Source organism: Cololabis saira, chromosome 20, assembly GCF_033807715.1.
Source record: "Cololabis saira isolate AMF1-May2022 chromosome 20, fColSai1.1, whole genome shotgun sequence".
Classification (NCBI taxonomy): Eukaryota; Metazoa; Chordata; class Actinopteri; order Beloniformes; family Belonidae; genus Cololabis; species Cololabis saira.
This window is the reverse complement of record NC_084606.1, coordinates 26,098,491-26,126,060: the sequence shown is the minus strand read 5'-3', so window position 1 is coordinate 26,126,060 and position 27,570 is coordinate 26,098,491. Positions and strand designations below refer to the sequence as shown.

General features: G+C 43.2%; 1 protein-coding gene across 1 annotated transcript in view; it reads left to right on the top strand.

Annotated features, from left to right (window-relative positions):
• The first annotated feature begins 807 nt into the window (after positions 1-807).
• The window catches only part of si:dkey-183c6.7 (urea transporter 1), a 28,282-nt gene continuing 1,519 nt past the window's right edge, over positions 808-27,570 (top strand). Inside the window, exons 1-7 of the mRNA XM_061710066.1 lie at positions 808-1,256; positions 1,688-1,877; positions 8,492-8,620; positions 10,665-10,854; positions 14,810-14,957; positions 26,348-26,482; positions 27,504-27,553. Coding sequence (XP_061566050.1) covers positions 1,130-1,256; positions 1,688-1,877; positions 8,492-8,620; positions 10,665-10,854; positions 14,810-14,957; positions 26,348-26,482; positions 27,504-27,553 — 969 coding nt within the window. The 5' untranslated portion in view covers positions 808-1,129. The remainder of the gene's footprint in view (positions 1,257-1,687; positions 1,878-8,491; positions 8,621-10,664; positions 10,855-14,809; positions 14,958-26,347; positions 26,483-27,503; positions 27,554-27,570) is intronic.

The following is a 27,570-nucleotide window of genomic DNA, read 5'->3' as shown; positions in this document are numbered from 1 at the left end:
TGCATGGTTCAGTAATCAGATGTAGCACCTTGGTTTTACCCTAACACTGTCCATCATGCAGCGTCCCGCATGCTGTCCAAGTAGTAAACCGCCATAGATCCAGGTGTCCTTTCTCTAACTACAGCCAGAGAGAGAAATCTTTTTAAATCCCTTGCACTCTTATTCTTCACTCAGATGGAGAAATTATTGTTTTGAAGTGGTATTTGACACACTGTTGTTGCCTTGCCCTCCTCCACGTAAGGCTTTTTTGTTCTTCTACTAGCAGCCACCCAAGCACAAATGTATGCTTACATTTCAAGACTGCAATCATGTTCTATTTTCGAAGATGGAAGTGAAACCAAAGCTTTTTTTTACCTTATTTTCATACATGTGACTTATATTCCAAAAACATTTAAAAAATGACAAGTAAAAGATCATTACTATACAGTATGTGGAAGTGCGTATTTATGCAGATGTAAACAAACACATTCAAAAACGCTATCGTAGCTTAAATTGCTTAAAATACTCGAAACATAAATAGAAAAGTTATTGTTCAGTCTGTCTCAAGTGTAAGAAAAGAATACAATGTCATTTATTTTTCTATTTGTACATAATCTCTCTCATTGTTTTTCCACTGACAACAGGGTAGCACAGACATCCAGGATATGGATCACACCATTTGGAAAAAATGTGAGATGAGACAACACCCACTAATGGCTTAAAAGAAGAGCAAACATTTATCCACATGGTGCAATAAACAGAGAGGCTTAAATGGACAAACAGCAGATGAGGAGATGTCACAGCAGGACTGACAGAGAGGAGGTGAGGCGGAGGTGACTGAGCAGAGTAGGGGCAAGTGACGGACGGATCTTCCTCTCCTTAACTACAGTTGATGGTGTTGAACTTTGTTCCTCTCTGGCACGGAAAGCTGAGTGAATACATTACCCACCAGTTTATAAGTCACCCCCTCTAAACTTCAATGGTGAGGGAGGAAGAAGAAGAGGAGAAGGGAATTAACCAGAGGGAAGTGGCTGTCTCCACACACAGAGCAGAAGAACAAGCTGAGGGCCTGCAAAGAAAAGGAGGACGATAAGGTTTTCTAGAAAAAAGTAAAGCATATTTGGAGAAAGGAAGTCCTGTAGCTGCAGGCATGTGGATGGAAACCAAAGCAGAGGCGGAGGAGGCCAGAAGGAGTCATGCCAGCTTCCATAAACGTGTGTTGAAAGGTCTGCTGCGCTGCTCTGGAGACATGGAGCACTTGGACCAATTCATGCAAGGTAAGGATAGATACACTGCTACAAAACCATTTCTTTTTATTCTCCCTCAGCCAATTTCTCAGTATAGACTGTCAAGTAATTGGACTTTAAGTAAATACTTTGATAAAAGCTTGACAATTCAAGTCTGTCCTTCCTTAAAATAATTATTAAACTTTTTAAACTGAGAAATTTACAAAATCTCCTTAACAAAAGTAAATGACTCAGAAATGCTTACCTCGTTAGTAAAATATGCAGATGCATCATCACACACTCCCACAATGAGCACTGCAGCACTCTTACTCCTACACAAAACATACTCATTAGAATCCCTTCAGGAATGAGATTCAAAAATATGTTTTGTGCTCCAGTTTGTCTGTTGAAGTTTCACTTTCACAACATCTGCAAGCACTTTGCCAACTGCTGTTTTCCGTGTTTTCGTCCTGCATCCCCAGACAAGCCGTTTGTGCTGCAGCTGGCTGTGTGGGTGCTGAGAGGGGTGACCAGGGTGATCCTAGCTAACAACCCGCTGAGCGGTGCACTCATCCTGGCTGCCCTGTACTGGTCTTCCCCCTGGCAGGGCCTGCTGGGAACGCTGGGCGCACTGGCGTCCACGCTTACAGCTGTCATTATAGGACAAGACAGGTGAGGTGATTGGAAATTACACACACGCGCACAAGGAAATAAGAACAAACAAAGTGCACATTCAGCGGCAAACATTTACTGTTTTGTATAGTTTGAAAGACCCAAAATGTCCAATTTAGATATTAAGCCTTTGTTTTAAACCTGTTGATGATGATTACACCCGTCTCTACTCAGCCTCACAGTTACTGCTGATTTGATCCTCTACTTGAAGCCCCACAAAGGGATGTTTGCTCAGCAGCCCCCCCTGTATGCAAGGAGGTTAAATAGCATTTATGACACTGTCCTAGATCGGCTCTTATTCAGTCATGCATTCGTTTTCTCTTTTTTTTTCTTTTTTTTAAATATTTTTATCCCCGATTTTTTCCCATTTTTCATCACCCAGTGCTCCTACCTAAGTGACAGTCCTGGGCATTGCCATCCTCTACCAACCCCGGGAGGGCCCTGCACTGAGCTCAGGTCTCCTCCTTAACCTGAGGAGTGAGCAGGCCGCTTCTTTTCACCTGACAGACACCAGCTCTGGCTGGACGTAGCGCGTGGAAGGATCACGTTATTCCGGCCGGATCCTCCCTACCCCATCTGGCGCCCCGGTTGGCCAGAGGGGACATGTATAGCCCAGGACTGTTGCATGTTTTGGTGAAGGTAGCTCACATTAGCTACCCAAGGGAACACGGGGAGAACATGCAAACTCCACACAGAAAGGCCCTTTCTCCAACCCAACCCAGGGTGTGGGTGCTGAAGTCATGGGGAAACTAACACGCACTTCAGCGCCCACAGCGTCCCCGGCAGGAATCGAACCCAGGCTGCGCCACCGTGCCCAGTCGTTTTCTCTTCTGTCATTACTTTTGTGAGTGTCTTAGTCTGCCACAATGTCCACTCTACCTCCGTGAGACTGGATTTATAGTTGTTGAGATGTGACAAACAGTGATGTAAAGCACACCAAAACAGGAGTTTCAAGTTATTTTGATGACCGTTGGGATGTGAAACCGCATGGGTCTGACAATACTTCCTAAAAATAGTCAAGTGTACTTTTTTGATGAAATTTAATCTGACAAATTGAAAATGATAAAACTCAAAAGAAAAACATCTCAGGATAGATCTGATAATATCAAGGACTATCTGATTGGATGACCTTAGTGCTCTGACAGGAATATGAAGATAACCGTACAACAGACAGGAATCCAGTGGATCGATGCCAGAACTGGAGTGATATGCTCACTTGTTCCCGTTAGGAGCTCAGTGGCCGCTTTTTACACTAACTGGAGCTGATGAAGAGAAGACTGATCTGAACCCACATACATAGAATTGCAATAATCCAACAGTGTGGTTATAAAGGCATGAGGGGAATTGTTCAGGTTGAAGTGACTAGCTCACATAAATCTTTTGACATATTAAAGAGATGACCCAAGAGGGCATCTTTATAGACAAATATACTGTATTTGTATATTATCTGCATGATAATGAAAGGGCAGGTTGTGTAACTGGCTCTAAAATAAGCATTTACAAGGAAAACAGAAGTGGGCCAAAAATGGATCCTTGGGGTACCCCAAGGAAAGAATGTGGTCAAATTTAAAAACACGAAAACAGCAGAAACACATGAATCAACAGTTAAAAGTTTATTTGAAACTCATCATCATTCAAATACTGTATTTCAGTACTGTGGCAAGCCTTAAAAGACTGAAACTTTCTATAATAAAATCTATTTTTAAAGTATATAGTTGGATAAAAGCATCTCTCTCTAATAGCGGAGCAGATAAGTCACATAATCGTGCATTTGGTGATACAAGCATGAAAATTGGCATGAGCAGTCTCCATGGGTCACTTGACAAGAAAATTGGTCGGGCCACTTGAAATTTCAAGTTGGCGGCCATTTTTCAAGATGGCCGCCACCTTGGTCGATCAATTAAGTGATGTAATTGTTTGGTTGGTGATATAGGCATGAAAATTGGCATGAGCAGTCTCCATGGGCCACTTGACCAGAAACTTCCCACAGCCACTTGAAATTTCAAGTTGGCGGCCATCTTGAAAAATGGCCGCCACCTTGGTCGATCAATTAAGTGATGTAATTGTTTGGTTGGTGATATAGGCATGAAAATTGGCATGAGCAGTCTCCATGGGTCACTTGACAAGAAAATTGTCCGGGCCACTTGAAATTTCAAGTTGGCGGCCATTTTTCAAGATGGCCGCCACCTTAGTGGAGCAGTTAAGTGATGTAAAGTTGGTTATACAAGCATGAGAATTGGCATGAGGGGTCTCATTGTTCCCCTGACAAGAAACTGCTCACAGCCAATTGGGATTTCAAGATGGCGGACATTTTTTCAAGATGGCCGCCACCTTATTGGAGCATTTAGGCTAATACAAGCATGGAAACTGCCGTGAGCCGCCACTGGATCCTCAAAAGATACATTTTCCCATATACATTTTTTTTTCAGTAAAGAGGACTTAGAGTCATTATTTTTTAAGTTTTGGATGATGCCAAAACAATTTTATGCCATGAAAAAAACCTCTAACACTGAGGCATAAAAGTACACTTGTGTTGATTTGGAGATTACGGGTAAATTAGACTAGAGTGAATATCTGCACTACCAGGGCACACTGGGTATCACTGGTGTTAAACTCAGATTGGGGTTCAATGTCAGCTAATTGAAAGTTAGTATCCCAAATGTTATCTAATTTTCCCCAAACCAATTAGATAGCTGCACCTGAATTGACAGGTTGTGCCAGCGCGGGAGAGCCGAGCCAAGGTTAACAGGGATTTAGTTAACCGGATGGTGTACAGATCGCACAGGATTTAAATGGCATTGGATGAACGATCGGACTAGGTTTAGAGCAAAAGCATGAACCTAGTTGTATCCCATACAAGAAAGTGCTTGGTAAAAGGTGGTAAAAGGGTGAACCCTTGGCCTTTGCATATACATTTGCTGGAGACATGGCAGAGGTTATCATAACCGTTCAGAAAAACAACTGGGACAGATGTTGTATTTGTCAGCAGGACACCAAGGAAAAACTCACTCAGCCGATTTTATTCAACAGAGAACTTGATCCGACTGGTTATGTTAACTTTGCAAGAAATGTTCCATTGTTTGCGGAGATCAATGCTCTGCCCATCTTACTCAATCCAGCCCGACTAGATGAAGGTGATGGCATTGAAAGCACGTTGACAAGAAACAAGGCAAAATATCAAAGCTGTAAATTATTGTTCAACAACACAAAGTTGGATAGGGCCAAAAAGGGAGCAGCTTCTACTGCTGTTAAAGACAAACAAGATACCCAAGATAATGTCAAGAGACCAAGAAGATCCCAGACATCACAAGCTTTGTGCTTCATCTGTGAAGCTGACAGTGTATCTCCTTTAAGAGAAGCGATGACAATGCAGGTTAATGAAAGGCTTAACGAATGTGCCAGGAATCTAGGTGACATGAAGCTCCTTGCAAAGCTTAGTGCAGGTGATGTTGTTGCACAGGAGTTTAAATACCATTGTGCCTGTCTTGTTGCACTGTACAACAGAGAGCGAGCCCATCTCAATGCCCTTTAGCATGAGCAGAACCTCAGAACCTCTGCTAGCATGCCAAACGTGCATCTTATGAGGCTGGATATGTGTGGGGACAGGCATTAAAGTGACAAACACAAATGCCAAGCCCATCTGACTGGGGATGGATAAAACAAGATGAGGAATGGAAAATCTTTTGGACTCCTTTTCCACCTATTGCAGAGAGTTGTTGGGAGTTGACCAAATGCGGGTGCACCAAGGCATGTACTGGAAGGTGTAAGTGCTTCAGATATGGACTCACTTGTACATGTCTGTGTAGTTGCCCCTGCTAGATCCTATCTGCATATTCTTTTTGCCAGGGTTACTCCCCCTTGGCACCTTTGTTTTCAGGTGTAGACCTATGGCTCGGCTCCCCATGGCCACATCAGTTTGTCTTCAGTTTTACCAGTTAATCGCATTTTTAGTTTAGTTCTTTAGTATTTTTTTCCACTGGCTAATAACCAGTGAGAGATATTTTTAGTTGAGGAGATACTTTGTAATGTCAGCACCTCTACCTTTTATTTGTGAGGGATATTTTCAGTTTATCATGGTTCCACGGCTATGTCAGTCAGAGCTGCTGTTGCCTCTAGATCTGCCCATATTGCCATTCAGTAAATAATTGTTCAATTATTTTTTGGAGCGCTATCCATTCAGCACCAAAGCTGGCCATTTTAATAATCTTCCTTTTTGTTTCTCCATTCCTTAGTATTTATTTGACAACGTTACTGTCTGTTCATTTAGGCAAAAAAAAAACAAAAAAACCCTCCCTTGTGACTGTTACCTTGTCGTGGTAAGGGAGCTTGTGCACTTCACTGAACCCTGAGAGCTATGCCGTTAGGAGGCAACTCCTGGCAGGTTTTACCACATCGGACAGGTCAAGGGTGAGGAGTTAGACAAAATCCAGTCAAAAATCCACTCTTGGCCTTTTTAGGACCTCAAATTAACATGGGAAAATATATTATTTAAAAATCCAGGTGGCAATCTCAAAGAATGGCTGCCATCTTGAAATTTCAAGTGGCTGTGAGCAGTTTCTGGTCCAGTGACCCATGGAGACTGCTCATGCCAATTTTCATGCCTATATCACCAACCAAACAATTACATCACCTAATTGATCGACCAAGGTGGCGGCCATCTTGAAAAATGGCCGCCAACTTGAAATTTCAAGTGACCCGACCAATTTTCTTGTCAAGTGGCCCATGGAGACTGCTCATGCCAATTTTCATGCCTATATCACCAACCAAACAATTACATCACTTAATTGATCGACCAAGGTGGCGGCCATCTTTAAAAATGGCCGCCAACTTGAAATTTCAAGTGGCCCGACCAATTTTCTTGTCAAGTGACCCATGGAGACTGCTCATGCCAATTTTCATGCTTGTATCACCAAATGCAGGATTCTGCCTAAAATCCACTCTTAGCCGCTCCACTATAAGACCTTAATTTAAAAAGAAAGAAAGAAAGAACGGGGTAAAGGGACATGACCCTTTTACACCCACCAATGAACAATTGTTATTTCAGTATTTGTCCAGTTTTATGTGCAATATATGCAACTTTCTTGAAAGGATTTAAAATGAATTCCTACCGGGGCCGGTTCTAGGGGGGGGCAGGGGTGGGCTGTGCCCACCCAAACGTGCGTCCTGCCCACCCAATCAAAGTTATGGGGATGCTTTATTTTTTTATAATTAAATTTTTTTTATATATATATATAAAAAAATATCACAAAATATCTGTACCGTTTCTGATTGGGTGGGCATTGCGCATCATTTTTAGACAGAACAATGAACGCATACCGCAAAGGTTGTGTCTCGGAGACGTGAGACGTGTTCAGAACAGCACACAGAGCACACACTGAAGGCTGATTTATGGTTCCGCGTTACACCAACGCAGAGCCTATGGCGTACGGTACGCGGCGACGCGCACCGTTCTTGCGCGTCGCCGCGTGCCCTACGCCGTAAGGCTGATTGATTTATGGTTCCGCGTTACACCAACTCAGAGCGGTGAAGGCGAGGGCGGAGAGCGCCGGTGCGGGTGGCGGTGTGCTGCGGTCCTTTCAGGCTCTGGAGCCACCAGCCTGCCGCGGGACCTTTTAAATCAACGCAGAGCCTACGCCGTAGGGTACGATTGATTGATAAAAAAAGAAAAAGAAAAAAACATTAAATAAATGCAGCCTCAACAGGGCACAAGCCAGTGTCCTGTTTGTGCCGCTGTTCTGCCATTTTTTGCTGCTTTGCCAAAAAATGCTACCTAATGGTTTTCTACCTTTGCAGAGCTACAATTTTACTGTGTTTTACTCCCTAAACCACTTCCTTTCCCCCAAGTGGTCCTTGTCTCTTGCCAGGTCGTCATTGTAAATAAGAATGTTCTTAATGACCTGCCTGGTTAAATAAAGGTGAATGACTGAATGAATATCAAATAAAGCGATATAATTGTTTTTTTTTCTCTTTATCGTATAATGTTCACAAAGTGTAATGCAATTCATGCCATGGGTAGTGTATTTTGAAGGATCAAATACTCAACATCCCATATTATCCATTTTACATCGTGCAAGAAATGATTGGCGGGGCAATCAAACTTTGAAAATCTACTGTGCGCATGCGCAGAACCACAAGTAGCATTTCTCGGCAGGTAGCAAGGATTGGCAGAACACCGGTCCCAAGCCCGGGTAAATGCAGAGGGAAGTGTCAGGAAGGGCAATTGGGTTAGCATACTGTGGAGAAGATACAGTAGATGAACTGATATGATGATAGCATAGTTTTCAATGCATTTCGGGGGTTTGACCCCCCAAAATTTTTTCACCCTCGCCCACCCTACATTTCAGTCTGCCCACCCTAGTGGGCCTCGCTAAATCCGGCCCTGATTCCTACTGACCTAGAACTCTTATTGTGTCAAACTTCCTCTCACTCTGGACTTTCTGCTCATTAAAACTGAACACTTTGTTTCATCATAATCCATAAAAAGGTACATTAATGACCATCATGGTTATTCTTTTATGACTATTATTTTATGACTTTGCTAATTAAGTTTATCAGACGATTACAGATGCCCGTCTGTCCCTGACGTGTGAGTCCGTCTGTGTGTTTGTGTGTAGTGCTGATGTGGCGGGAGGTCTTCACGGTTTTAACGGCATGTTGGTGTCTCTGCTGATGGGAGTGTTCAGTTCAGCTGGAAACTGGTACTGGTGGCTGCTGCTGCCCGTCTGCCTGGGGTCGGCTACATGGTAAGGTTACTCACCTGCCACCATTGGAGAGTTAATGATCATATAGTCCACAGAAAATAAGCATCTTTTTGTAGAAAATTAACAAATGTGAACTGTTTCACAATGTATATTTTTAACCAGAGGTGGCAAATCCGGCTTCAGAAAGTAAAAGTCCTACCATGTATTTGTTCTGTCCATTCACTCAACCAGCTGATTCTAATCAGCACAGCTCTTCAGCCAGGTAGATGAGCTAATTAGTGAACTCACCTGGTTTTAGTGAATGGACAGAACAAATATATGGCAGGACTTTTACTTTCTGAAGCCGGATTTGCCACCTCTGTTTTTAACCTCCATGATTACACACCAGCTTAAGTTCTGTATGTAGACAGTCACTTCTTGTAAATAAAGTATACATTTTATATATATACATTTGAGAAAAATATTTGAAGTATTTTTCACAGATTAAATCTGCAGTAGATTCTGTATATACCTTAAAGTCTTATGTTACATGTAAATATCAAAACGATTGCAACAGCTCTTTACAATACAGGTCACAACATTTTCATTATGTTGACAAACCATCACATAATAAGGAATTCCTGATCAAATTTAGTCAAATAGCCAGTGACTATTGAACAATCAGTGTTTAAAACTTGTTTTAAAACCTCTTATTCAAGGCTGCGCTGGCCTAAAAGGTCGTTGATAAAAGCAACAACAGATGCATAACTCACTTAGCTGTAATACAAGTAAATGTTTGCACATGGACCAAAAAACCTCAAAAATTCATGAAAGACTGTTAGCATAAAAGGCTTAAAAAATGATGCATAAGGCGGTAGGCAGAACTTAACTCTTCACGAGTCGTTGTAAACAAGGTTAGCGTAACCTGGCCAGCCATACCCATCCCCCTTTGTGAGATGGTTCTGGTACCTCCAAAACAAACCATTCATGGTCATTTCCAGCAGTACAGAATGTACCGAGCCAATCACAACAGAACATGCTTTATAAATGGTAAATGGTAAATGGCTTACACTTATATAGCGCTTTCCAGCTGTACTCTTACAGCCCCAAAGCACTTTATACGGTAGACATTCACCCACACATGCACACATTCACACACCGGTTGTCGGCGGAGCTGCCACACAACAGCGCTGGTGGGGGATTCAGTGTCTTGCCCAAGGACACTTTGGTGGACACAGGAGGAACTAGTGTTCGAACCACTGACGCTCTACCAACTGAGCCACCTACCCCCTACTTATAAGAGGATTCATACAGGAGTGTCCATAAGCCACCACTCAAAACAACCAAAATGGCTGCAGAATTGCTAAAAACACCTGCACCACATGCTTTGTCTCTGATTGGTTGTATGCCTATTCAATGACAGAGGCGGTTTCTTTCAAATCCACCTGAACCAGACCAAACCTTGGTATTCAGCAGAACAAGACTAAGGATGGATGACTGGCCAGGTTTAAACTAGTTAACACTGCATCTACATTCAAAATATGTTTGACTTCTAATAATGAGACCAATAATGAGACCAAATCTTTAAGATTCAGATTCAAGGTTTGGAGCTGATTTAGAGTATATGGAGCGCCGTATTTAAATAAATCCCTTCTTTCCCATCTTGGTTCAGCCTTGGAAGAAAATACAGTAAGATCTGGATATCATTTGAACCATGTATGTTTGTAAGTAGGATGGGAAAACACCAAGAATAGCTTCATAAGTCTTAGTCTAAGTCTGCGGGAAGACAAAGCAGGTGCCTGACCTGAGCATCCAACATACAGCGGTGAGTAAGGATTGTGATGAACCTCACTGCTCCATGGGAAATCATGTCCAACCAAATTACATCAGAATAAATACATTATTTTAGTAGTTCATTATGGAGGCCCTCTGATGTCAATGATGGTGAGCACAGCCTATAATTGTGTCCAGTTTACTAGCAACAAATGAGAGTAATCAGCTTTGCATTCAGTATGTGAAATTAATATTGTCATTTGTATGCAATGTCTGTGAAGTACTGTTTGATTGAATATTCTTGGTATCCATTCATTCCCTTTCCTTTATTCAGTGTATTCCTCTTCAGTGGGATTTCAACATTGTTGCACCGCTGGGACTTGCCAGCTGCCGTGTTTCCCTTCAACATCGTCATCGTCCTTTACCTCTTTTGTACCGGTCCAGACAACCCCTATTTTCCTCATCATCTGGCTACACCACCAGGGATGCTGGAGCCCAATGGCACAGAGCTCATTGCAGTAAAGGTGAGGACTTGGGGTTCAAATATTGGTCAAAATAAGGTGAAACTGTTCAAATTTGCATCTACATGGTTTAAAGCAGTGTTTGGTGTAGTTGGCACTGAAAAAGGAAACCGATAGCGTGAGTGTATCGACACACAGACGCGCAGACGGACACTGAAGATTAATGAGACAGAGCTGCTGTCGATCACAAAGAAAAGCCAAAATAGTCCAATATTTTATTTTTAACATGCAAAAATGGAGCCCAACAGCAAAGAAGCATGAAAAAAACGTTGAAACAAAAGAATCAGACCAACCTGAAATCGCAAAACACAGGACTGTGACGGTTGAAAACCTCAGTAACTGGAGTGACAATCAGCTGCAGCGCGAGGTTGAAGAAGGTTGGAGATGTAGATACTGTTTGACCTTTAAATTGAGAAGAGATTATGCTGGCAAAGGAACCTGACCGTGAAAAGAAGATGGAAATTAAAATGAATTGCTGCCTTGTTCTCTATCAACCTAATGTCCTATCATCGTGCCGAGACAAGTTATATGGTAGTTTTGTCACAGTCCACTCCAGGTTTCAGAAGCTCACAGATGTCTGATTATCCTCCATGAAAAGTGATCTATGTTCAGTCAGTCAACTTATTGATGAATTACACAATGAATCTTCCGTTATGAAGGTTATAATTTTGAGTCTTTCTTCAAACTTTTCCTGGGAAGTGTTGATCTATCCCTAATGATTTTACTGTACGAAGTATGTGGTCTCACTGAAGACGTTTGCCCACTGGGTCGATCGAATAACAGATAGCTTGTGCTTAATGCTCCGTGGATGTGGTTACGCGTAGTGAAATAAATCACTGTGAGAATTTTATCAGTGTGGCGTTTATGCTCATTGAGGCCATCAAAGGCAGATCAGGAACCTCTGCATCGTCTGCTTTCGCCCAATGAAAAGTACTCTCGAGGCAGTTCAATGGTGCCCTGAGTCCGGTTTCTCCGCAGACCAACTAATATTCTCACCCCCCCCCAAAAAACCCCAGATGGGTGAATGCTAAGGAGATGAGATTATCTGAATTGATGATTTGTCTATCCAGCTCTCTCCCTGCAACATTTCCACAAATATCTGCAAAGTATGATGCAGTTTCTTGCTATATATAGCAAAAAAATCCAGTCATGCTACTCAAACTAAAACCTGAAAGCTATTATTGTGAGATAAGGTTTACTATAAATGTTTATTGATCCTATTCTAAAGGTTGCATACATGCTGCTGCATTATGGCAACCATACGCCCATCTCACACTGTTTTCCAATGTTTTTGTTTTTTTTTGCGATTAGGCTTTTAAATTTTGCTCGAGCAGTATTACAGCAGGCCATATGCCACCACATAAACAGTGATATCAAGCTGAGGCAGCTCACTAGTGGCCAGAATATGTAATGAAAAAGATCACAAAAGGACCAAAGACAACTGAAACTGAGGCCAGACCTGGGTGTGGCTGTCATGATGCAGACTGCCCTCCAGAAGCTCACAAGTCACTGATAAGACCACAATATGCATCGATAATTCAGCTCTGACTCACCAGTTACTAAGCAACAGTCACTGGTGGAGCTCCTGTTTGATAATGATATTCAGCTCAAGCTGTCTCTGTGATTACATTTCCTGATGCAGCTCCTCTGCACAAGTCAAGGTGTTGCCAATCATTTATTGAGTTTTAATTCAGAGATCCTGAATTTGGGATGAGAAGAAAGCGACATCTGTTTACATTAAAAGTCCTGGTGTCTGCTGGTGTACAGTATCTTGTAAAGACCATAAACAGTGTTCGTCTGCTAATGCACTCACATACAGTAAAAGGCACCTTCCCCGAGTCGGTTCTCTGCAGACAATAATCCAGACTCTCACCGTCTGCTGCACTTGGTATTCGATCTCACAGGCCAGCTGGTGGTTCAGTGGTTCAGGAATCACTGAATTTTCACTGTCATCTTGGAGCTTGACAGCTGGTGCTCAGTGGGTCGAAGATTCAGCATCTCTGGAACGGTCCATTTCCAAACAAAGTCGCTGCAAATTTGGACTTGGTAGCAACTAAACCCAAGTCATATGGCAAGTTACTATTGACAGTGATGCAGCCAACATGTCTGTTTTGTGAAGTTACTGAGGGTTTTCTGAGGATCAACAGAAGGAAACTCATCTGGTTGTGTTTATTTTTGCTCTTTTTTTGTTTTGTTTTGACAAGAACAGCTGCTGTGTGCTGCCACTCAGTTTTGATGTTGTTATCAGAGAAAAACTGGGGATAAACTACAAGGACGAGTTCACTTGGTAAAAGGTGCAGGTGCAACGAACCGACTGGAGGAGCAGTCCTGCGCTTTGGTCCGGGTCAGCTCCACTCACTCAGCCCAGATTAGTCACGTCATATCTGATTTCATAACCTCGCATTTTCCCGTGTAGTAGATGGTATACTATATATATATATATATATATATATATATATATATATATATATATATATAAATAACCTGCCAAAACTTGTTCAGAGCGTCATCCGTCTGCTTCGACTAGGTCATGTTTATGCCACGTGGTTTACAACCAAAAGTCATCCATTCAGCAGAAAACTGTTTTCATTTTTCCCTTCAGCAGCTCTCAGAATCAGTGTTGTCAGTATATTTTGCAGACATACCAAATTCACACCATAATTATACTCTAAATTATATATGAATAGTGTCATTGACAAGCAGAAAAACGAAATAAAACTCCACAATTTTGTAGAATAATACCATTTCACAGCTATCAGGTTTGGGAGACGATGCTTTGTTGTTGTTGCAGGGCACTTAAGGCAGGGATGTCACCTAAGTTGACCTGTAAAGCGATCTATTTTTTATGAAACAGACAGAAGCTGTTAGTTATTGGGCACACTGCCTTGTGGGTATTTATGTACAAGATGATCTACAGACTGACTGTGATTTTAGATTGGCCACACTGACTAAACCCTCCCAGCGCCGTTAGGTGTCCAGAATGAAGATTTACACATGATCTTATTACCAAGCATCCCACCCTGCAGCACAGTGTGTTCCTTGCAGTAAATTACTTCCCACAAGTTTCCAGCTCACATTTCTCTCTTTCGGAGTCTCTCCAGCACCTAGTCATTTCATTCCTGTTACCCTTTATAGATATGCTCTCACTTTGTAGGTCTTGTCCATTTTATATCAGCTCACGGTGATCTTTTGTTTGTGTGAGCTGAAACATATAAATCTTTGTTTTTAATCCCCCTGCTTCTACTTCTCTTCTCTGCTGTAAAAACAATAAGCCACTCCCTGTTTTCTAACTATCTAATCTCTTTCCTCACATCCCTCTTGATCACCGTCACCTTTTCTGTGCTGCTTTCCTTTGCAACAATAAGACCACATTCCAAGGTTGGCATGGAGTCACATATTTCTATTTTGGTCCCAGTGAAGAAACGTTCACCTCTCTTCTCCATTCGCTCCTTGTTTGTTTTCCTGTTTCATCCTCCTCTACTCTCTCGTGGCTCTCCTTCATCCTTTTGTGCCACCCATCCTCCCATCTCTCCTCCAGTCTCTCCAGAGATGGGGATGACATCTGTCCTATGTATATTTAATGTCTTCAGCTGCAGAACGGCTTCACGACCATGACAGCGTGGTTAATCTTACACAAACACACGTGAACAGGCGCACAGAGGCACATAACGCGTGAGGCAGCGATGTCATTAAAGAGCATTTATGACTTGTAAATATCAGGTGCACCCATCCTGTCGCCATGGAAACTCCTCAATTCTGACTGTGTGTGCAAGAATAATTCTTTCAACAGAAGAGGAAGGAAAAAAAGTTGATTTAAGATGCAGAGAAAGTCAAAAGACATTTTGTGAAGATTGTTAAGCTCTTAAAATTGACCCTCAGAACACAAATTGCTGCAGGAATTGTCACTTCATGGCACAGAGAAAACAAAAGTCGTCTCCATCTTTCGGTCTTTGCACAGGTTCTGCGAGGCATCCCTCTTGGTGTGGGCCAGATCTTTGCCTGCGGAGCACTCGGGCCCGCCCTTCTCATTCTGGGAGCCGTCGTTCTCTACTCACCCCTGCTGGCCGTCCACGCTCTGCTGGGATCAGCGGTCGGAACGCTGGCTGGTTAGTCTGAATCTCTTTGTGGGAGGAGTGGGAGGGATGTGGAATCCCGAACAGATCTATTGTTTCTTCTCATCTTCACCTCATTTGTCAATATACATTGCTGTTTGCATTTCAGGGCTGCACATAAAAAAACATAATAGATTAGGACTGCAGCTCTCTCTGCATCTGGTAATGCCGCCATTCCTTGCACCGCGTATACCAAACAGATTGGAGATCTGTTCTTTTTTTCCCCATTTTTTCCTGCAAGCATGGTCTTAAGCTGTGCAACAGTAGAGAGTCATTGTCTGAGCATTCCTCATTGCTGTGCAGAAAATGTTTTTGCATTGTTTTGTTAGAAAAAAATGCTTGCCCGTTACTGGTCTTGTTGGCGGCATACGGTACTAATAAACCTCAAAGTGCTTCTTCTCATTGCTGCTGCCATCATGGAAGTGCACATGAGCTTTTCCAAAGGTCTGGTGGTACTTTTCATCTTTGGTCCCGTTCACACGGCATCTGTTTCTTCCTAAAAAAAAAAAAAAGATCAGGACTATTAATCCGTCCCTACACAAAGCACATGTCCACTGTGATGGTCCATCCCAGACGTCTCCGAGCCCAGAGACGTTGATGACGTCTCTGGATGAGCTTCATATCATGCTTATTTATAGAGTTTAAATTTACATATGTGAATATAGCTCTGTAATTTAGTGACAATGGTTCCCAGTTATCCTTTCTTATTGAAGCTATTGAAAAAAGATGAATCTTGATGAAGTGCTGACCGTCATGCACTAAAATTCCACCAATAAGGACATTAGATAAATGCACTGCAGGCTTAGCCAGCTGATGGTAAATCTTAGATCAAAATATGTTTAACAAGGTTAAAGTCACTTAAGTTGTATGGGGCACTCTGGTAGTAACACAGACCATCAACAGCAATCCTATGAATTACAACATCAGAGGCAGAAACACGTAAAAAAATAGCCTTCGCGCTGATGTCACTGCAACAAAGCAAAGACAGGCCTTTTAAATTTATCTATCATTTATTCATGGAGGAAGAGCAACAAATGATGCAAGTCCTGCCGTCATCTGCTGCTAAAAATTCAACACAATGATTTCAAATACTGTGGTGTTTGTGAGCATGCACATATTTGTTGAAGGTGATGAGTCACACCGGGAAAAAAAAAAAAAAAAAAAAGGAGAGTGGGAGTGGGCTTATAGACATGCACAAACCAGTGCACACAGTGCTGCAGGCAGTGGCAGGTTACACACACACATATGCACACGCATGCTGCTGCATAAAGAGCAACAGTGACAAGTAAGTAATCAAAGAGAAGTGACTCTAATGAGACTGTGTTGGCACATGCTGTAAAATGTTAGAGAGCTAAATGCCACGGCATCTGCTGATGTACATCCTCTCTTCTTAATTATTTTTTCCCTCTTTCCTGGTTCGTATTTTTTGTTTTATCATGTTTTCTACGGTGTATGCTCAGTGTTTTTTAATAAAATCCCATGGCATTATTGATATACAAGAAGTGGGTCATGCTATTGTTTTTGTCAGATAACCCTGGTGGAGCCAAACCTGTGATGGTTCTGTTTTCATCAAAATCTAAAATGTATTTTCCCTCTTTCTCTTGCCATTCATGTGTTAATTGCTCGGAGGTCTCTGAAAAGTACCCAGAGACAACTTGTATTGTAATAGGAGCTATATGAATACAGCTGAACTGAATTTTCTGTTTGGTTCAAGATTTTACTTTGGGGTGTTGGAACTGCGTTGAACTCCTTTCTGCTGCAGCAAATCATCAGAAACTGAACCGGCTTTAAATAAAGCTTTCGTGTTTTTAAAGTCTGATATAGTTTATCTCTCCCAGCAATTAAATACCAATTAGTGCCAGAAGGCTCAAAATAACATGTGGATGTTGGAGGTGGTGGTTACTGCATAAGCAAGGTCTGAACACCTTAGATAATGTCATGCATTGGACTTGCTTTATTTTGTTTTGTCACAGTTTGGTCACATTTAAGCAGTAAATCATTTTTGAACCCAAAACTTATTTTTCTGACACCAACAAAGCATTGAGTTGTCATAATGTCAGGTTTGGAGAAGACCAAAAAACAGCAGAAAAGTCCTGCTCAGGCAGGAATACCAAACATAAATACAAAAAGGCGTCCAACGGAAAACAAAGAAAACCCAAAAGATGAAGGCATACAGACAGACCGGCAGGGAGGAAGGGACAGACTAGACAATAAATACTTGCAGGGGCCGAGGAGACACAGGTGCACACAAAAAAAACAAGGATCATGAAAATCATGAAAATCTAAAGGAGTCAAACAAGAACTAAACACAGAAGGACACAGGCTGTCAGTATGAAACAGGAAACAAGTCAAACTCAAGACCAAACCTAAAGAACCAAGTGAAATGCAAGAAAAGATACCCAAAACCCAACAGAAACCTGAGACCATGACCTGCCTAAACCTAACTACATTTCAACGAATACAAACCCATGAGAGTGACACATGAACTATCCCTTTTGCTATATTTTCTGTAAATTGCTGGCTTCTGTCAGACTCTACAGGAGCTGATAGCCCCACAAACAGCTGTCAGATGAAAAGCTTCCAGTTTGTTTGACTCTTTTGAGTAATCGAAGTGTCACTTAACCTCATGGCTGCTCTACTCAATGAACCGTCAGCTTCCCTCCGATAAATCAATCAGACGCATGAATCACACACTTTCATTGTGGCAAAAAAAGTAATCCAGCTCATAAACAGTGAGGCGTGTGGAGATGAATGACTCGAGAGGAAAATGTGCTTTTATTATTCTTACCTGTCCTACTAAAATATTAACGTGAAGGTAAATTCAAATCAATTTATTTAACCTTGGTTGCCCTCTGAAGGAGGAAGGTTATTAAGCATGACCATGACCTGCCTAAACCTAACCAGTCCAAAATAACAGGGCGTGTCCTGGGATGATTTTATTAACACTGCTAGATGAGCTGCTTTATGTTAATCTGTAAATTTCATATATGGTTACAATCGGAGTGAGCCCCCTGCGATGTCCAGAACAGCACCAACCTGACTAACTTTTTGTATCAAGGAGGAAAATAATTAGGATTGCCGGTCTTTGGTAGTTGGTTTTACTGTCGTCTCTAATAGGTGCTCTCTATATGTGACAGTTTCTTCACAATATTTCTATATATATATCCCTGGTAGGAGATCTAGAGCCCAAATACAACAGCGTATCGAGAACGTTCTGTTTTTATTAAATGTGTTACGGGTACAAACAGGCTCAGAGTGCTCGTCTTCTGCTAGGCCAATTCTGCATTTCACATTTGTAATGGCTCAACGCTAACAGACGACGTCCAGCGCTAACAGACCATCACATACTTTATCAGCTCTTTTTTTAGTAAATGGAATATATAAAATGTTGAACGTGGAGTTACTTCTCTGTTGTTTGGCACAGTTTTTGATTTGAAATAATGTAAGGAACAATTTTTGTCCCTATCCTTGAACTTGATCAGGAAACGTTTTGTTTGCTGGTGAACGCATCCTCGTGCACGCGCGGAGAAGATGAAGCTGTGAATCGGTGCTAGAAGGCCCGATTCAGAAGTTAATTCTGCTTGACAGAGAACAAGAAGAGGAAAGAAGGATCAGTGTCAAGAGACAGAGAGGAAATTGTCAAAGAGCAGGAGGAATGGATCAAGAGATTAGACCAAAGGAATACGGAATGCACTGAGGAGAGAAAACAAAGAAAAGCAGTGACAGAGGACAAGCAACAAAAGAGAAAAGATCATCAAAAGATCTGAAAATTGTGTGTTTGTCTGTATTTGGTTTGACATCATTGTCTTTAACACTTCAGACACAGCATGCTGCTGGCTTAGTCATTCTTCCTCTGTTTCACACTTTCCTTTTGTACATCTGTGTAAAAAAATATTAATCTTTAATACTCTTTCAACTTTGGCCGTCTTTGCATCATTCTGCTCTGAATTCATTATCCTTCAGTGTCAACAAAATGCTGAGTCTGAAGATGTACAGGCGTCATTTCAGGAAAGAGAAGGTGAGAGTTTGTTCGTCCTTGAGTGCGTGATGTAATTACTGTCGTTACTCTCATCTATACCTGATGAATACAGATACCTGTTCACCAAACACTGTCACAGCCAATTATCCAAGTGTACGGTCAAATGCAAATGTTTCATTATTTTGTGTGTTCGTGTGTGAGATTTAAAAACATAGTAAAAATCATCTGATCATAGTGGAGTTTAATATTAGGCAACTGTAACCTTGGATGGATGCCATTTTTCACTTGTCACATTACTTATTTATCAAAACATATACCTGAAAAAATAAAATAAACTAATGTGGGCAATACGAAGTACCCCCATCTGTGTTTCAAAAGGTTTTGCCGTTGTAGTTGTTTATGTAGGAACCATGATCTGCTAACCATCGGCCCTTGAAAAGTAGATGTTTTGGCAGTCCACTGGCCAGGAGCCCAGGTGTGTGTTAACACAATGCCAAGAGGGAAAGACGTAAGAAACAATTTTAGAAAAGCAATTCCTGCTGCAAATGAATCCAGAAATGGTTCTGAGACCATTTTCAAAACAAATCCACACTGAAAAAGACATTTTTCAAAGTGAGAAGCATTCAAGACCGTTGTTAGTCTTCCTGGAAGTGGATGTCACAAACATTAGCATGACCATTTTTGTGCACCTATTGTATAAAGGCAAAAGCCTGCGCCGTGTTAACTGTCTGATGATGCAGGGATACATCCTGACTTACCAAGTACTCGCTGACATGCGTAAAGTCTGGAGTATCCACTCAACATTTCTGCTGAATCCCAAGTTTACAATTAGTTGACGATAGCGGCGAGTATTAAGGCTGGATTATGGTTCTGCGCTACACCAACGCAGAGCACACGCAGTCCCCGTGACGCCGTCGTGAATCCTTCGGACTTCTCCAACACTCCATTTCGCCGTGGTGCAATACCCCCCCATGACCACTAGGGGGTGCAATCTTTTCCTGAATGGTTTATTCGACTTTTCCGGTCACAGTGAATTAAAGAAATAAGGACAACTATTATGCAAAAAACAAAAACAAAAAAAATCACACATACACGAACACGAATAAAAGAGCGCTGAAAGTTCACGACTGCTTCACGAACCGGAAACCGGAAATGCGTTGCTACCAAGCAAACCAATCACAGCCCTCTCTGCGTTGGTCTGCGACCTCTTGACGCGTAGTTACAATTTGTGGGAGGTGCGCGTCAGGCACGGCGTGGCCTGCGGCTTAGGCATGGCGTCGATTTGTTGCAGAACCATAATCCAGCCTTTAGGTCCACTCTGAGTTTAAAAAATAAAAAGAAAAACTAACACAGTTTAACATGCCTTCCACATTGTGCCATCTCTGCCCAATCCTTATACAATTGCAGAAAATATGTTATGCAGTTGTGAAAAAGACTTTTGAAACCGTTTGACATCCAAAGCTGGACGTCTTATCTGAGATTTTAGTAGCACGTAGCTGTCTAAGTGGGAGTGGGTGGGAGGGAGCATGAAAGAGACACGATAGCGTGGCTCAGACTGAGAGAAGAGAGAAATGTGGAGCTTGCCTGGGACCGGCAGACTGCAAGGACATATTTCAGAGCTGTCACTCGCAGCACAGTGGTGTGTAGTATTCTGGTGAGGGGCTTCCAGAGGAGAAGATCAGGGGCTGTATGTAGGCCACAGCCTCTCTACCCCCGGCTGCATTCATGTTCCAGAAAAATAAATTGTAAATGTAGTGAGAAGAAAAACTGGGAGAAAATGAAAATGAGACAAGAGGGGATGTCATCAGAGGTTCACCGTTGAAATATTTCTGTACGTTTACGTTCATAATGTGAAAGAGTGGAAAGGTTTTTCTCATTTAACATCTTCCGTTTTTGGTGCATGACTAGGAAGATAGAAATATTGTATTTATATAAATAAAATATTTAAAGGGGACCTATTATGGCATCTAATACCTATTTTAAACAGGCCTTGAATGTCTTAAAAACAAGCTTTTGATTGTTTTTGCTTAATAAATTAGAAATTCAGTTTCTAAGCCATGTCTTTATCTTCCCCGTTTCTAACCTCATTCTCTATGCGGGATTCTGAGTGGGCGGGCAGCTATGATAATCAGGCTCTGTGCTGATTGGCTGCCTGACACGATGACGCGATGAAGCGATACACGGCTACGAAAAAATGGCGGAAGCTCCGGTTGGCGAAGTTAGTTGTGGGCGTGGTTTCATGCATCGCTCCTGTCGTGACGTCGCGACAGGAGCAGAATCTGAACGGCTCGTAGAAGCCACATCAGACTGGACGGCTCATCCGGGCGGCTGTACAGACACTGCAGAATTTGGTTGCTTTCCTCCTTCTCTGTGTTGGCAGGCTGAGGGGAGACCACTTTATATATGTTAAAGCAAGAAAAAACGTGTTTTTCATAATAGGTCCCCTTTAAAAGATGCCTGTTCAGAATGTTAGTCGTACTAATGAAATTCAATTTTTTCACTTGTCTCAGTCCAGGATCATTTTAATTAAATATGATGTATGGATCACCGTTAGCCAGAACTTTGTGTTTACTGATTAAGAAAAAATATCCTAAAATTAAAAGCCTTTTTACCTTTTAATATCACGTAAATGTTATGCTACGTAAACATCAGAAAAGGAAAATTAGCTCAAGAATGGTACCAATAGCTTTTCAAAATGCCTCACAAATACTGACCCCACCCACAGACCCGCCCCGAGTTAAACACTCTCCACTCCACCCAAATGAGAGATTTTACACCGAAAGGATTGGACTTCCAGAGATTTAGAAGTGAATGCTTGTACAACTAATGTATTTTAGAAAGAAAGCGAGTGCATGGAGCTTTTCTAACGGTTCCCTCTTCATCTTATGCGGCTACAGTGGTGAAAAAACCAAACAGTCAAAATGCAGAGTAATCCATTTACCTACATCCACAAATTATTTTTCCCCTCAAAGGCACCAGATGAATGAAGAGCAAAGTGTAACGCATTTACCTACTATATTTACCTGGAGATTTTCATCCTTACATGATTATATTTTGTGTTCATGCTTCGCTGAGGCCTCAGTGATAATTTATTCTGCATTATGAACACCTGACCTGCTCAGTGATTAATGTTGTTTTTGCTGTACCAACCCCAGTCTGGGAGGCTGCTTCACACTGCTGAAATCTGTTCATTCTCTGCAAAGAAAACACATTAAAAGACAGTTTGTCATCTTTTTAATTTCAGGCTCACCATTGTTATCTATTTTTAACCATTTAGGGGGCATGAAAGCAAAAAGGTGTGTTTGTTTTTGGTTGCTTATTGCAACCTTCTCTTTATTCAGAGAACCGCCACTTGCTGTGAAATTGATGCAGGAAGGTGAAGAGGAGATGTGCTGCATCCGATGTAAGAGCACTCTGATTTGTATCAGAACAGACAACATCTTACTGAAGAAGGGTGACCTGCATGTATACAAAACAACACACCTAACGCACACACCTTATGAAGAGCTTAGAAGGATAAAAACTAGCATGGAATAAGAAACAGGTCGCAAAGTAAGGTGGGTGTGAAAAAGGAAAAGATAACCAAGAGAGCAGGAGGGGAAAAGAAGAGAGCAGGGAGCTCATGGGTGTGGTCATTCTGCACAAGTACCAGCCTGCTAGACTGCAGCTCCCATCGCTTCATAATGAGAAAATCAATCACAGAGCTGCCTGAGGTTTATTTACCTACAAAAAAGCTTCCAAAATGAGCTCTTCCTGTAGACTTCATACAGGAAAGATGTAGAGTGGTGCACAATGTATTTATCTTTAGTCAGCATGCATGATCAGGCATTTTTAGAGTTCTTAATAGGTTTTAAAAATGTCTTATATGGTAGAGCCTGGCCTCCATCGCTCTCGTGCTCCAGGTCTGGTCCTCCTGTGCTGATTAATGTCTTCCTGCTGTCCTTCAGACCAGCCTTTTCTTGCCACTGGTAGGACTTTGTGGTGGCAAAAATTGTTGTTTAAAAATCAATGTCAGGACACCTCAGCTGTCTTTCTGAAGTTATAATGAAAAGAGGATAAATATACATTCAATTGAATGGAGGGTCACACAAAATACCGATCTGATCAGATGAACAGTCAGTCGAAATGCCCTCCCGATGTCATCCGCCCATCCTATCTATTGTCTCAGTCTGGCTGAGAACAAGACAAAACATACCTATCACCCTGACAACCGTACTGTGTCAAAGGTGCATGACCTCGGCAAGGAATGTTCACTTGAAACAGGATCTGTGAAAATTTGTATATGTTATACCAAAATTTCCCATTACAACTTCTCAATGTCTACCTGGCAGGGTGGAGGTATGGGGCGTGGTCTGCGGGGAGCAGCACACAGGTGGAGCCTGGTTCGGCTGATTGGGCACACCTGTGCCCAATCAAGCTCTCCACCCTGCCTGGCTATTTAAGCAGTGGCTGCACACCAGCCAGGGTTCTGCTGGGAGGAAGGAGCTGCCGAGTGGACTGTTACACGTGTGGATCTGGGTGAATAAAGCTTGAGAATCACAATTTCTTCACTAAACCCCGTGTCCTCTTTCCTGTCGGTCGACCCCAAGTGGCACGAGCGTGCTACAGTGGCGCCCAACGTGGGGCCCGACAGGATGACGGAGGAACGGACCCTCGAGACGCTGGCGCAGGTGCTGACGGACCTGGCAGCCCTGCTCCAGGGCCAGGCGGAGCGGCAGACCCCAGCGCTGGAGGTGCTGGTGGCGCGGCAGCCGGCAGGCCGTAGAGCAGAGCCTGGAGGCCACCAAGCGCCGGCTCCGGAGGTGGCCCCAGTGCCGGCGGGACCTGCAGCACGACCCACGCCAGCGCCACGCCGGCGCCACGCCGGCGCCACGCCGGCGCCACGCCGGAGGTTTGCCACGGCAGTCCCGGAGGCAGTCCTGGATGCGGCAGTCCCGGAGGCAGTCCTGGATGCGACTGCTCCGGAGGCGGACCAGCTGCTGGAGCAGTGCTGCGTCGGGGAGGGGGTGGTCCTGGGCGCACCTCGGCCGGCGCTGCGGATTCCATCTGCCCCGAGGCCACCCTCGGCCCAGTCCTGAGGGCGACCCCCCCCGAACGGTCTCGCCAGTCGGCCCGGCCCAGAGGGCAGCCTCCGGAGCTGTCTCGCCAGTCGGCCCGACCTGGAGGACCCGGTGGCCTCAGGCCAGGGGGCTCAGATGGGGGTCCCTGGCTTCCTCTCCCGCTCCGAGGGGGAGTTGGCTAGGCCGGATGGTCCCCGGCCTGGGTCGGGCGATGGGGGTGTGTGGCTGGGTGGAGGATTGGGCGTGGTCTGCCGGGGAGCAGCACACAGGTGGCGCCCGGTTCGGCTGATTGGGCACATCTGTGCCCAATCGATCTCTCCACCCAATCGAGCTCTCCACCCTGCCTGGCTATTTGAACAGGTTCTGCTGGGAAGAAGGAGCTGCTGAGTGGACTGTTACACGTGTGGATCTGGGTGAATAAAGATTGAGAATCACAATTTCTTCACTAAACACCCGTGTCCTCTTTCCTGTCGGTCGACCCCAAGTGGCACGAGCGTGCTACAATACCATTGGCTTTTCTTCCCATGACGGTTCCTCCTTCAGCTCTTCCTCCTCCTAAATGGATTTATACTGCTGAGACATTCACAGACTAGTCCATCATAAGGCGCCATTTTCTGGCATTTATGGATCTTTGGTTCATCCTGGATGGTGGCTTTGACGCTCACCAATTCCAAACCTCCCTCCTTCCTCTTTGTGTAGATTCTTGTGGTGGTCACGGGTTGAAACCTCCATGCATCGTGAAGGGTTTCCTTGTCTTGACATCAGTGGGTTTCGGTCCCCTTTCGTGGCCAGCCTACTCTACCAGCAGGCTACCTGATTATCAATCTAGATATCGATCCATCGCTAGGTAAAAGTACACAGTGCGTACCACCCAGCCTGTAGCCATCCGTGCTCACATTATAACACTGCCTCCACCAGGTTTAAAACCTGATGTGGTGTGCTTTCATTAGCTGTTTCTTTCGCTCTCCAGATATTTTATCTTCCCATCAGTCTGATACACGTCTGTATTTACCTTCATGAAGGCATCTCGTGATAGTAGATTTTGACAATGATACATTTACCGTCTCCTGTGTTTTCCTCTTAAAGTGCAGTTGTGACGCAGTTTTACCAGTGAAAAGATTCAAGGCCTTTTTGACGTTGTTGAGCCCAACAGTGCTTTATATCTTTCTAAGGATCTATCAAGTATTGATTTGGTGACATCTAAGGTTTCTTAAAATGTAGATATTCTTTCATCCTCATGGTTGCAGTGATCTCTTAATTGTTTTATTTCAGAGCTAATGTGGTGAACTCGCTGTCCTATCTTTCTTGCGTTGAGTTTATTGCCATGGTCCTCCACGTGAGGGTCAAGAGACGGCCCAGCAGGTATCAGGGAGGCCTTGAGAGAAATTGGGAGGCCAGTGTTTCTGGCCTTTCTGAAATCGACCTTGCTCAACGGGCTCCCTTGGCAGTCTGCATACAGTTTCAGCTGGCTGTTTGTCTGGTTTGGATGTGAGTCAGAGGTGAGGCACAGACGTGGTTTTTCATCCAGCTGCATCATCGAAAACCAGCAGGAGGAGCACGGAGACGCTGGGTGACAAACTCAGGACTAAAATGTTACAGCATGATGTCATGGAATCTAAAAATACATGTGATTATTCTTCAAAAAATGACAAAATCAAGAGGTTTTCCCAGGTTTGTCCCATTTCTCCCCCAGGCTGTCAGTGGCTCCACCTCTCGTCTGCTATTCTGATTATACTATCAGCTTTGTGCTAGACAAGACAAAAAGTAAAAAAAAATATTTTTAGTTTTCACTTCAGCGTAAAGAAGAGAATGAAAAGTTGGTGGTCAAACAAATCTGCAGTTGTTTTCTTTGTGATACATCCTCGCATCACTGTTAGGCCAGACTTCAAAGAAGTAATATTTACTCAATCTTTTTGAGGTGTTAATAAAAGCACCACATTCGGAGCAGTTATGTCCTTTTCTTCGGTGTTGACATGAACATTAAAAAAAGGTCCATATTAGGTTAGACATAAATTAAGTGCTGTGCCGAGCCCGAACTAACAACTGTTTGTATAGCACCACCACATGGACGTGCTTGGTACTGCAGGTATAATTATGTCCTCATCTCCACCCCTTGTTGCTTTTGTGATAATCTTCCTGTCTGCTCACAGATCTGCTAGTACTTGTGATTCATTATTTTTTTTTTTTATTCTTGTAATCTGATGCTTTCCCCCCCTTTTTCACCGTGTGTGTGTGTGTGTGTGTGTGTGTGTGTGTGTGTGTGTGTGTGTGTGTGTGTGTGTGTGTGTGTGTGTGTGTGTGTGTGTGTGTGTGTGTGTGTGTGTGTGTGTGTGTGTGTGTGTCAGGTTTATCAATGGCAGTACGTCATGAGTCGCTGTACTCGGGTCTCTCAGGGTTCAACGGCGCTCTGGGCTGCATGGTTGTTGGAGGACTCTTCTTCACCTTCAGCTGGAGAACACACCTCTTTGCCATCGCTTGTGGTGACGAACAATACACACACAAATACCTTCATGAAGATCCTGCTGGTGTTATGATTCAAATGGGGCATAAGGCTAAATATGATTTACATCACTACATTTCAACGAATACAAACCCATGAGAGTGACACATGAAGTATCTCTTTTGCTATATTTTCTGGCTTCTGTCAGACTCTATAGGAGCTGATAGCCCCACAAACAGCTGTCAGATGAAAAGCTTCCTGTTTGTTTGACTCTTTTGAGTAATCGAAATGTCACTTAACCTCATGGCTGCTCCACTCAATGAACCATCAGCTTCCCTCCAATAAATCAATCAGACGCATGAATCACACACTTTCATTGTGGCAAAAAAAGTAATCCAGCTCATAAACAGTGAAGCGTGTGGAGATGAATGACTCGAGAGGAAAATGTGCTTTTATTATTCTCACCTGTCCTACTAAAATATTAACGTGAAGGTAAATTCAAATCAATTTATTCAACCTTGGTTGCCCTCTGAAGGAGGAAGTTTATTAAGCATATTTCCTATTTTCTGATTTCCTTTTAAACTTAACTCTTTCAATATTTTGATGCTCTTTTTTTAATTGCCTTTTGGCTATTCAAAAAACTGAAATGCTCAGTCTTTCCCCCCTGTGATGGACTGGCTGTCTTTCCCCCGAGGACAGCTGGCATCGGCTCCAGCAGGTCCCAGCTGTCTTCCAGCTGAATCTAGTGGGTGTAGATGACGGGTGGATGGATGGATCACTGTTTCCCGCCTCGTTCATTTGTTGTAATTTTGCCATTTTGTCAGTTCAGAGTTCAGAGGTAGCTGTAGTTGCCCCAGCTCTCACCCTTGGGGACAGACGCAAATTGAAGCTGGAGCTTCGTGGACATTATCACTGACCAGTCAGGCAGGGGGCAAAATTAGCCTTTTATTAGGACTGCCACTGTTCAGGATGAGCTGCAGATACCTGTAATTTCTGCTGTCTGGACTGAAAGTGTTGAGGATGTCCGTTAAATACCCAAATCTTTTCTCATCCACCCGCAGCCTTCCTCTCTGCGTACGGTGACATTGCTCTGAGCAACATGCTGGGAGCGGTAAGTGTCTTATATTC